This window comes from Ascaphus truei, chromosome 13 (assembly GCF_040206685.1).
Source record: "Ascaphus truei isolate aAscTru1 chromosome 13, aAscTru1.hap1, whole genome shotgun sequence".
NCBI classification, from domain to species: Eukaryota; Metazoa; Chordata; class Amphibia; order Anura; family Ascaphidae; genus Ascaphus; species Ascaphus truei.
In genome coordinates, this window is record NC_134495.1 from 40,604,873 (window position 1) to 40,617,724 (window position 12,852).

The 12,852-nt window shown below is 39.6% G+C and overlaps 2 protein-coding genes across 3 annotated transcripts in view; one reads left to right on the plus strand and one right to left on the minus strand.

The window, feature by feature from the left end:
* Positions 1-4,918, plus strand: part of LOC142465254 (uncharacterized) — a 34,103-nt gene extending 29,185 nt beyond the window's left edge. Inside the window, exon 5 of one of the 2 annotated variants that reach the window (XM_075569257.1) lies at positions 2,092-4,918. In XM_075569257.1, coding sequence (XP_075425372.1) covers positions 2,092-3,431 — 1,340 coding nt within the window. In that variant the 3' untranslated portion in view covers positions 3,432-4,918. The remainder of the gene's footprint in view (positions 1-2,091) is intronic. The other variant, XM_075569258.1, reaches the window with a different exon arrangement.
* The window catches only part of LOC142464645 (uncharacterized), a 755,558-nt gene that overhangs the window by 90,130 nt on the left and 652,576 nt on the right, over positions 1-12,852 (minus strand).

Below are 12,852 nucleotides of genomic sequence, written 5' to 3' on the forward strand. Positions count from 1 at the left end.
AAGTCGGCTTTACAGCTCACCGACCCTTACAGCAAACATGCAAGGGGGAGAAGATGACAAACTCCAGGTCTTTGAAGTTGTGTCTCTTTTCCTCATGATGTTCACCCTGTCCATGCTGGCTTAGTGCTGAAAACCAGGGGAGCGATGGTATACCTTTGAAAGAAAAACACTACATAGTGCAATATTGTATGTGCAATATAGTGAATAAGCAGAAGGCTCCCAATTGGCAACTCACAATATAGTGGACAAAAAGGAGCAGAAATCCAACTGTGGCAAAGATGATTCCAGGCTGGAGCAGGTAGGAGGAGATCAGATCTCAAAGAAGAGAAACACATACCATAGTGTAGATGGTAACAAAAAGCATTTATCACTCGAATAAATATGGAGGCTCCTGACGAAGCCGTCATCCAGAACGGCGAAATGCGTAGAGCGTGGCCTATAGTTCAGATCGAGAAGGAGAGGCAGCGCTGGGAGATCCCGTGACGTCAGTTTCCTGCAGGATGGGAGACCGGAAGTGACGTATCGGTCCCAGCGTGGATACGGAACAGAGATCCGCAGCGGCGTTGGTGTGCTGAGATTCTGAGGTCGCGACTCAGCCATTACCATCTACACCTCACTTACCCTGCTGTGTTATTTCTTGGATATTGTAAGCCTCCATTTTTATTTGTGGGATAAATGCTTTTTGTTACCATCTACACTATGGTATGTGTTTCTCTTCTTTGAGATCTGATGTCCTCCTACCTGCTCCAGCCTGGAATCATCTTTGCCACAGTTGGATTTCTGCTCCTTTTTGTCCACTATATTGTGAGTTGCCAATTGGGAGCCTTCTGCTTATTCACTATATTGCACATACAATATTGCACTATGTAGTGTTTTTCTTTCAAAGATATACCATCGCTCCCCTGGTTTTCAGCGATATCTTTTACCTGGACCTTTCTAAGGGATTGAGTGATACTTTACCTATTCCACCTTATCACTTGATTTAGTTTAATATTGAATCACTTTCACTGTATGCACTTTATTATCACTGTATTGTTTGTTATCACGGTATTGTTTTGCACACAATATTTGAGAGAATAGAGGGCCATTTTTGTTTTTATATAGCATGCTGGCTTAGTGGACAGGAGCAGTGAAGGAATATTGGAGAGACTCTCAGGGGCCACCTTTTGGCGTGACTCGGGTGTTATGTCCAAAAGATTCTGAGGTAGAGTGAAGGTCCAGATGAAACCTCCTGATTTACTGCATTCCGAAGCAGTAGCCAATCAGAATGGAGGAAACTGCCCAGCCCCCCTAACAGCGTTGATGCTTTCTCTCTGCTCCTCATCCTTTTGATCCTCCCTTGGCTCTCCAGGGGGCGCTAAACCCCTGCAGAGAAACACTGTTTTTGAGGATCCCAAAAACTCTGTCTGGGTTTCTCTAATCTGTCACTCAATGTCACCAGAATACTTCTGGAGTCGTTACACATTCCAGACACAGGTCACACCCTTTTCCACTATGTCACATGTAAGGGAATAAGATGAGAATGGAGAGAGAGAAATAATCTTAATGACCTTAATTATCTTAATCTATCATTTATATAATTATCTAAACATTCAAAACAATATAACTATTATTTCCCTTCACAGCAGGTTTCTGAAAAGTGTAACTCCATTGGCATTTACAGCACAGAAATGCATTGTCAGGGATTCTCTTGCAGCACACATTTGTGTCTGATTCACACCACAAGGAGTCAGGACAACAATTCTTTTTGGCATTTACTTTGGTCCCTGGTATTGGATGTGGTCTCCAGTGTGCTATTTCTGAGGGTCAATTATACATCTGTGACATTTTTTTTAGCTCAGCTAACTTAACCCACTGTGTTCCGGAAGGGTTAGAACATTTACGTTATCAAAATCTATTGAAATTGATTTGCAGAAAATAGCTATATACATTTTAAATGAACCCCTGAGTTGCTTTCAATTTTGCCACAGTACTTCTTTAGCTTACAGTATATTTGAATTGCAATTTGGGACATTTTTTTATACTAATTGAAATGTTCAACCAGTAATGTTAAATGATGTTTATGCTATTAATTATCTTCTTTTCTCACAGTGCATTTATTTCCAACAGACAAACCCATGAGCAGAAGTACACCTGCAGGATGGCACACTCCTCCTCTTTGCTCACAAGATAGTGTAAATGAAGATAACAGTGTTGTTAAAAGTGATCAAGGAGCAAGTTACTTGAGGCAAAATAACCCAAGTAAGAGACAGACAAATGCTGTCAGAATTATTGCTGTGGAATCAGACTCACGTGAAGAAGAAAATCCCTTGGTCTCCCACATTTATAAACTGAAAGAACATGAATATACATCTGCTCATATTAAAAAGTGGGACAAAGGAAACACGAATGGCCAGGAAATTCACAAAAACTTGTCAGTAATGAAGTATAAGTGCAGTGAATGTGGTAAAGACTTTAATAATAAATCAGATTATACAATTCACCAAAGAACACACACTACAGAGAGGCTGTATACGTGCTCTGAATGTCAGAAATGCTTTACTAGTAACTCAGATCTTGTTAAACATCAGACAATTCATGAGGGAGTGAAGTTGTTTCCTTGCTCAGAATGTGGGGAACACTTCTCCAATAAATCAGTTCTTTTTAGACATCACAGAAGTCACAGAACAGAGAAACCATTTTCTTGTTTCGAATGCGGGAAATGTTTTTCCAAGAAGTCAAATCTTGTTATTCATCAGAGAATTCACACAGGCGAGAGACCATTTGTTTGTTCTGAATGTGGGAAATGTTTTTCCAGGAACGCAGATGTTGTTAGACATAAGATAATTCACACAGAAGAGAGACCATTTGTTTGCTCTGTATGTGGGATGTGTTTTCCCCATAAGTCATATCTTGTTAGACATCAGATAATTCATACAGGAGAAAAGTCATTTGTTTGTTCTGAATGTGGGAAATGTTTTTTTTACAGCTCAAATCTTGTTAAACATCAGAAAATTCACACAGGAGAGAAGCCATGTGTTTGCTCTGAATGTGGGAAAGGTTTTTCTCACAGCTCAACTCTTGTTAAACATCAGAGATTTCACACAGGTGAAAATCCATTTGTTTGCTCTGAATGTGGGAAATGTTTTTTCAATAACGTACATCTTGAAACACATCAGAACATTCACGCAGGAGAGAAGCCATGTGTTTGCATTGTATGTGGAAAATCTTTTTCCCAGAAATCACATCTTGTTAAACATCAGAGAATTCACACAGGAGAGAAGCCATTTGTTTGCGCTGAATGTGAGAAATGTTTTTCCGATAAGTCAAATCTTGTTAGACATCAGAGAATTCACACACGAAAGAGACTATTTCCTCCTAATGTGGGAAATGTTTTACCCACAGTTCAGAGTTTGGTAAACATCAGAGACACCGCAGAGAAAAATATATAGCATTAAAAATGTCACTGAGAGAGTCATGGATTTTTGTTCTCAGAAAGTTCAAGACATTAAGCTCCTTATGTGTTGGAAGAAGCCCTTAAATACAGTTATGCCCAATCTGCGGCCTCTTTGGCCATCAGGTACCTTCATTTTGGAAGGAATAGAAGTTAAAATGTTTTTACAATACAGTATTGCTTTTGATAGACTGTATAGCCTCCCCCTCATCCCATCCACCAAAGGACATCTGCAGTGTTTCCTCTGTCCTGTAACTTTCCACTGCCATTTGCTGCATGACCCCTGCTGAGATGAAATTTGATGCTTCCTAGATCTCAGAAATAGCAACACCCTTTTTTAGAGAATCATTATCCCCTTTTGCTTTGGATTACCTCATATTTTCACATCTGCTGTGTGCGGGCAACCACCCCAAATGTCCCTGTAGGTTCAAAAAGCCCATAGGGAACAATGGAGCAGAAAATATTTAACTCTCTTCCTTGCAATTTTGTTTTAGACTCATGGGGAAGCCATTCACTTGCTGTGTTTTCTCCCCGTGGACACACTGGACCGTGCAGTAGCCCCCTGCCTCTGCACCCAGCCTTACACCCCCACGGGCTGTAACTTCTCTTATACTGTAAATTGTAGGAACTTTTACTACCCTCCTATTTTTTTTACTGCTGCTTGCTGCTGAATTGTATGCCAACTCTTTGTGTGCTGTACCTCTCATTATTCAATCTATTGTTCTGACTGAGTGTTTCTTAGTACTTGGTTATTTTGTTGTAGCAAAAAATAGAGAACGAGTCCTCCAAAAATTGGGGCTACAAAAACCTTGGACTTGGGTAAAAAAAGAGGGTGAGACAACTAAATAACCTTTTAAAGCAGAGAGATGAAGATACTCATTGAACGGACTGAAGCTGCTACAGAAGCCAAGTGAATAATCCAAATGATATAGTCCACGAAGTAAGGGGAACAAACAGATAAAGGGGAATACCAGTGGCCCAACCCGTAAACCCGATCTTGGAATGAAACCCCAGTAACTGGTAGGGAAGTGATGATCAATATCCAACCTGATAAATTGCAGCAAGTCTTCAACAGTCAATGTACAGTAAATGAGAACACGAGTATTCACGGATCCGTCACTGCAGTTAAATCCAACTCTTCATCCTGGCTGCTTCTTTCTTGAGGGGAGAAGTACAAAAAGGAGAACAGGAGGCCAGGACTCAAAAAGTATCAAAAAGGTTTATTGAGGCATGATGACTAAAAAAAATTAAAACTAGGAACCTCTAACGTGTTTCCTCCAGTCTGCACCCTGCCTTCTGTCCCCATGGAGTAACTTCACTCATATTGTAAGTTGTAGGAACTTGTACTACCCTCCCATTTATTTTACTGCTGCTTGCTGCTGAATTGTTTGTTAACACTTTGTGGACTGTACCTCTCTTTATTAAATCTATTGTCACATTTACAGAGAACTAAGGGTAATAACATGCATTTTTTTTACATTTATCTTAATGTATGCTAATAAAATGTGTATTTAAAAAAAAAAAAAAAAAAATTCAACAAGTAACACCTCACTTATTTGATTATTAGATGTGTTTATTCTTTTTCTCCATTAATATTTTATTCTTACCTGCAGAGTGTAGGTATCAATTTTGTTTATTTTGTAATACTTTATCCATGGGGATTTAGAAGCCAGTACCTTATGAGAAAGATTTGTCAAGAATAGTATTAATAGTGTTAAGAATACATAATAGTGGCATTGGAGTAGAGTAAAAAACTATGTTGTTGATCCTTTAAAATTATTTGTCAATATGCTTTAGGCTGCGTCCCCACCAGCGCTGAGTGGGCGGCGCTTGCCGCGTTAACATATATATAAATATGTAAGTTCCCGCTCAAGCAGTGCGCACGGTGCTCGTGCGTGGGCACACGCTGACCCGCGTTCGGCGCTTACCAAAACAAAAAACTATACTTCCACGCGCGCTCAGCTGGCCCGCAACGCCGCCCCCCTCCCCCCTGTGCGCGCTTGCGTAAATCGGAGGACACCCGGCACTCATGCTTGGAGCGCTCTCTATTGTTCAATAAAGTATATTTATTTGGCCAGAGCCAACAGGCACAACACAAAGCACAGAAAGAGCTTGCACTCACCAAATCGGATTTCAGGGAGAATCCTAGCTAAGTAGGATCTGGGCGTGGCTTTGGTAGGCGTACCAAGGAGTACTTCCATGTCCACAAGAATTCTGGTCTCAATACCTCTGGGATGCTATTTGGAGAATTGCAAGATTAAATCTCCCACTCGGATCATCACCGTGCCTCGTTCTGGGGGGTCTCCAGCACAGCACACCACTTTGTTAGCTTCCACGCTAACTCCAGGATGAACTCTTATTGGCTGCGCATTACATAGTTTCCCATTCCCATAGAAAAGTATGGAATCTGGGTTTAGACAAATAACAGGAAAAAGGAGACCAAAAGCGCACCAGCACAAACGGAGCAGGAAGGACCCAAAACAGAAAATAATTAAAAGGGCACTTTAATGTGACAAAAGACCCATCCAACGCGTTTCGAACGTCACAGCGTTCTTTTTCAAGGATAAAACACAATGTAATAACATCCATTATATACCCTCTTACCTGTGGGCCGTTTCGCGCCAAAAATCGGAACCTGATGACGTCATGACGCTACGCGCGTCATCGCGCATGCGCAGAGCGACTCAGTGCCGATCTAAGGGCAAAAGGAAGTCCCACAGACAGTGTGGCCATCTTGGATAAGGGCAAGTCATAGGAAATCACTGCCCCACTAATACTAAACATCCCTACAAGACATATATACAGTGCTACTCACTGGGCATGCGCATTGCGACGGAATAAACATAAATAAAGCTAAAATGCAAATGCTAAGGAATACAAATAATAGAAAAGGGAAAAAGCATAAGAAAGATTGAAAAAAACATTAAATTACAACTTATACTGACACATAAGGGAAGAATATAGAAAGCATATAAACATAATTTGGAAAATAATATGTGACAACCAAATAACTTAAAAACATACATGTTAAAACATAAATACTGCATAACACGGGGCCACCACTCGCTATCGAGAGTGATGTCCCCTCATCTGACTCTGTTCCTCCGGTATCTATTGCTTTACATACATTTAATGATTTCTGTACCCTGCAAGATACGAATGATCTTTTGTCTGAACAGACTTCTGATGATATTAGTATTCCTACTTTCTCAGAATGGAATTCGGGCCTAAAAAAGAGCTCTATCTTCTACCCCACTCATGTTAAGGGTCAATTTCTAACTATGTTTGAAAATTTGGTCATTAGGGACCTTCGTCTTCTAGCTCAGGGATTTTCCCTCTCACGTATAGATCATGACAATTTGAATCAAAATGAACGTTTAGCTTTAAAATCTTTGAAAAATAATCATGCTTTGGTCATTAAGAGTGCGGACAAGGGGGGTGCGGTGGTGGTGCAGGGTAGAGACGGTTACATCAGGGAGGCTTTACGCCAACTGGATGATGGCCGGTCCTATCGTGTACTACCCGACGATCCCACTCCTCACTTCTTGGATGTCCTTACAGAACTGGTTGACTCAGGTGTTATTATGGAAGTTTTATCCAAGGAAGAGGTTAAATATATTATACCATCACATCCCATTATTCCTATCTTCCACCATCTCCCAAAGATCCATAAGACATTGGTCGACCCTCCAGGTCGTCCAATTGTCTCTAGCATTGGATCTTTGGGAGATGGTCTGCCAAGATATGTGAATGGTTTTCTTCAGCCATTTGTTAGGAAGTTGCCCTCATTTATATGGGACTCTGGTGATCTTCTTGATCAGATCAAAAATGTCAATTGGGGTAATCATTACTTGTGGGTAACACTTGATGTTACCTCTCTGTATTCAGTTATACAACATGATCATGGGATGGCAGCTGTCCGCCAATTCAATGAGATACCAGAAATTTCAATTTTTCAGTCGGCTTTTATTTTGGACGCTATTCATTTTTTACTCACGCACAATTTCTTGACATTTAATAATAAGTTTTATTTGCAATTAATTGCCACAGCTATGGGCACAAGTTTTGCTCCTTCTTTTGCAAACTTATTTATGGGGTGGTGGGATGCACTCTTTATATATTCAAGCACCAATTCTTTTCGTCACAATATTGTTTTTTATAAAAGGTTTGTGGATGACTTAATTATTATTTGGAGAGGGGATGTCTCTACACTTCACGCTTTTGTATCTTATCTTAATGACAATATTTACAACTTAAAATTTACACTAAATTTTCATTTTCATCACATTGAATTTCTGGATCTACAATTATTTGTGGATATAGACAAAAAAATCCAAACGGATGTATATAGGAAGTTAAACGCTAGAAATACATTTCTTAGGGCGGACAGCTGCAATCCATCTCATATCATAAAAGCTATACCCAAGGGACAGTTCCTCAGACTGAGAAGGAACTGTTCCACATTCAGTGGTTTCCTTTCTCAGTCTGAGGAACTTACGAAGAGGTTTTTGGAAAGGGGATACCCTAAATCCCATATAGCAATTGCTTTCAATAATGCAGTACAAACAGAGAGGGCATCATTGTTGCCCGCACATTCAATTGGGGATTCTCGCCTTGTCAATACTAATGAGACAATTGTTAATAAACAGGGTACACATGGATTGGTAAAGTCAAAAAATAAATGTCCTCTTTTTATTTCACAGTTTAATAAACAAAGAGGAAAGATTAACTCCATAATCTCAAAACATTGGAATGTCCTATCCATGGACCCTGTACTTAAAAAATATGTTGAACCTGGTCCTACTTTTGTATACCGTAGAGCGAGAACAATTGGATCTTATGTCTCACCAAGTGAACTTAATACTTCTGGGTCTACAAGACCTTTTATCACCAGGGGTTCCTTCAAATGTGGCTCTTGTAGTGTATGCAAACACATGAAGCCGGCAAAAAAGTTTTCTACAGTATGCCTTGCCACAGCCACATGGTGTGAATAAATAAAAGAATAAGGAATATAAGATCAACAGTTTAATAAATTGTAAAAGTCAATTTGTGGTTTATCTCATAACATGTGGTTGTGGCAAGAGGTATGTGGGGAGAATGACTAGGGCCCTTAAGGTCAGGATGTTAGAGCACTTGAGGCTCATAAGATTGAAAGACACCAATCATCCTGTTTCTAAACATTTCACGGAATGTGGTCAGGGAGGAACAAGCAATTTTTCCTTCCTGGGAATTGAATCAGTTAATTGTAAATCTAGAGGAGGTGATCATGTCAACCTTCTGAACCATAGGGAGGCATATTGGATTTTCATTCTCCAAACACGCTTCCCTATGGGTCTGAATATTGACTGGCAGTTAACCCATTTCTTGTAATGTTTGACAATTTTTAAACAATCGATTGTACTTTAGGTCAATCACGGTCAGCTGATAAGGTTTCAGCTAATAAGGTTTGATCAAATTTAGCCCTTTGAATCTTATAAGTTTTATAAATAAAATCTTAGAAATAAAATCTTATAAAGTTTATCATAAACTCGGTTCTTTGATGTATTGTGTTGATAATACTCTATACAATGTGCGTTATATATGATATTTGTTGTATTTCCCTGGTTCCTAGGATTTAGATTTACAATCTGTGTTATGCAGTATTTATGTTTTAACATGTATGTTTTTAAGTTATTTGGTTGTCACATATTATTTTCCAAATTATGTTTATATGCTTTCTATATTCTTATTCTTCCCTTATGTGTCAGTATAAGTTGTAATTTAATATGTTTTTTTTCAATTTTTCTTATGCTTTTTCCCTTTTCTATTATTTGTATTCCTTAGCATTTGCATTTTAGCTTTGTTTATGTTTATTCCGTCGCAATGCGCATGCCCAGTGAGTAGCACTGTATATATGTCTTGTAGGGATGTTTAGTATTAGTGGGGCAGTGATTTCCTATGACTTGCCCTTATCCAAGATGGCCACACTGTCTGTGGGACTTCCTTTTGCCCTTAGATCGGCACTGAGTCGCTCTGCGCATGCGCGATGACACGCGTAGCATCATGACGTCATCAGGTTCCGGTTTTTGGCGCGAAACGGCCCACAGGTAAGAGGGTATATAATGGATGTTATTACATTGTGTTTTATCCTTGAAAAAGAACGCTGTGACGTTCGAAACGTGTTGGATGGGTCTTTTGTCACATTAAAGTGCCCTTTTAATTATTTTCTGTTTTGGGTCCTTCCTGCTCCATTTGTGCTGGTGCGCTTTTGGTCTCCTTTTTCCTATATTGCATATTTGTAGCTGCACAGCTTGCCTACCTACTACCAGGATGTGAGTATTGCTTATTTTCAGGGGAACCTGCCGATGAGACTGAGGGTGAGTGGGCTTGTACCATCTACCACCTGTCTTCAGGAGGATAGTACCCATACTATTTCACACTAAGTACTATGTCAATTATTAGTACCCTGGTTTAGTGGTTTGGCTTATTTTTGTTCAATACACCTGCATTTGAGCGCTTCAGCTATTTTCTACATTAGACCAATAACAGCATGGATGCTGTTTGCCAACCAATCACAGAGTGAGGGCTCACCCAATCTGGGCATGGGGTTGAACCATGCGGCAAGGACAGGGCACAGGGTTGGGAATTTCGAAGTGTGTGGGAATTTCAAAACAGCCACTTCGTACAGCACCTGTAGGGCTTCTACTCAGCAACAGTTCCCCTGGCCAGCCGTATATCTCCAGAGATAGGCGCCTCAGTGTCTGGAACAGACAAAAGATCTGCTATTTTGGCCAATGTATCCCAGACCTGAGTACCACCCATCCCCACTCTCCTATCATCCCAAGCACTGCCCCTACTCAACTAGCAAAACCCAGATCCCTTGGTGTACAGGCTTGGTTAAATATGTTACTATCCTTAAACACTAAGGGGACACAGAAATACATATTTACAGCATACCTCCCCCTCTCCCATCACATGATACAGGGTGACTTGACAGAAACTAAGCCACTCCCACTTTGGTGATTAGCGATGTCACCACTACGGTATATATATTCAGCTAGAAGATTCTGGAACTCAGGTTCCTTGGAGTCACAGTTGGAGGAGCCAAACAGTTGGTAATGTAAATATGTTCCTATGTGTCATGATAATGTCATGAGATATTATGTATTTTAATCCATCTAGTGCTTCAGGGGTTAAAAAGGTCAAACTTGAGTTTAAAAATGCCATATATTGGGTTGCGACAGGTCCAGGCTTGTCATGGGTGGGGGCTGCACTTCAAACCAAACTTAATTGGGCGGAGCGGGGGGTCCTGTCATGGATAGCCCACTAAAAGTGACACGCGGGTACAGTTTGATAAAAAAAAAAAATATAAAGAAATGTTTTATGAAAGAAAAATGCACACAATGTGCACCAGAAATTAAAAAATGGTAAAATGTTTATTGATAACAATTAAAACTAAACTGAGGGGATCCAACCCCACCTCAGTACAATGCGTCACAAAGCTAAGTTTGGTTACAATGAACACAAACCATAGGATAGATCAATTCTAACCAGTAGACCTAAATCTACAAGCAACATAACACACAATGTATGAAAATAAAAATAATAAAAAAAGGGGCAGTGTTCAAAAGAAAAACAGAACAAATAATCCTGATTAAAACTAAAATATAGTTAAACAACTACCCGAGACTGACAGGGGGAGACGGAGACTTACACTGAAGCCTAGAGCGGGTTCCGCGGCGAGCGTACAAGGATCAGGATACGCGCAGAGTGACCTGTCATGACCTCTACGCGTTTCGCACTACGTGCTTCGTCAGGAGGTCACGCATAGCGTCACAAGCGCGTATTTCACTGTACCACAGAAAAATCAATTACCGGGCTAGGAATTAGTACATATTGGGTCCAGACGTGTGTGTCTTCCCAAGGGAAACCCATAACTTTATAAGGGCAGCAGTTCTTACCATAAACGAGCAAGAAAAGCAACTTATGTATACAATATAAACAATGCGGACATTGTATCCCAAAGTCAAGAAAATATGTTTGTTAACTCATTCACTGCTGAACTCTAGATACAAAGCATGTCACATACCAAACATGCCTAGAATGCAACATACACATAAACAATTCATATTCATAAAAAGAAAAAGGAGGGAAAAAAACAACATACACAATAAACATAATGAAGTTACTAAATAAACATTACATTCACATTGCATAGTCATTTAAAAAACGGAGTAAGTTCAATTAACTCATTAAAACCAGTGGGATACCTAGTTTGAAATGTGTAAATCCAATATTGTTCTCTTTTCAATAGGTTGAGATCTCTGTTACCCTGTCTAATACTTAATGGTACACATTCCAATCCCTTGAATCTAATACAACTGGGATCATTGTTATGTACTTCTTTGAAGTGTTTTAACAGTGGGGTGAGGGGCATACCTTTCGCTAAAGTTTTTGGTATATTTTTAACACTTCTCAAGTGTTCCAACATACGCATTTTAAATGGTCTCTTAGTCTTACCAATGTACTGTAAATTACAGCTACACTGTAAAAATAGACCACATGCGTTGTCAAACAGTTAATGAAGCTATTAGTGTTATAAACATGATTGGTGGCGAAAGACGTAACAGTTTTGTCTTTTGTGATGTGATTGCACGCCTTGCATTTGGCGCACTTATATGTGCCTAGAATCCCTAGGCGTGTTTTCATATCGCCAAATGATTTACTGTTTCTAATAACCTGACTAGGAGCCAGTAGGCTTTTCAGATTAGGTGCACGTTTGAACACTATACCAGGTTTTGATTTCAAATGGGGTCCTAATATAGGTTACATTTTAAGTACATTCCAATGTTTACATAACACTCTTTTCACATTACTATGCATTCCACTAAATTGAGTTATAAAAAGAGGTATAGCTTCCTTTTTCTTATTCTCCCCTTTAGCTTTTTTACGATGGTATTTGAGTAGAGATTCCCGTTGGATTTTTTTCGTCCTTACTAGTGAGGAATCTATCAAGTCCTCATTATATTTTTTATCGAGAAATCTTTTTTTGAGGAATGAAGATTGTTCATCGAAGTCCTTTGTCTTAGAGTCATTCCTTTTTATTCTCAAAAATTGGTTCAATGGGATATTCTGAACCCATCTTTTATCATGGCAGCTAAGGGGATCTAAATATGAATTGACATTTGTGACCTTGAAATGGGTTCTAGTTTGAATTGTATTGGCTTCAATATAAATCTCCAAATCGAGAAAGTGAATGCTAACATCACTATTTTCACCACTGAATTTCAAATTAAATTCATTTACATTCAGAAGGGAGACAAAGTCAAGATATGATTCTTCACTCCCCTCCCAGACAATGATGATGTCATCAATGTACCTCCTCCACAGTTTAAGCTGTGGAGGGGGACATCCAAAAACCACAAGAGACTCCCACTGTC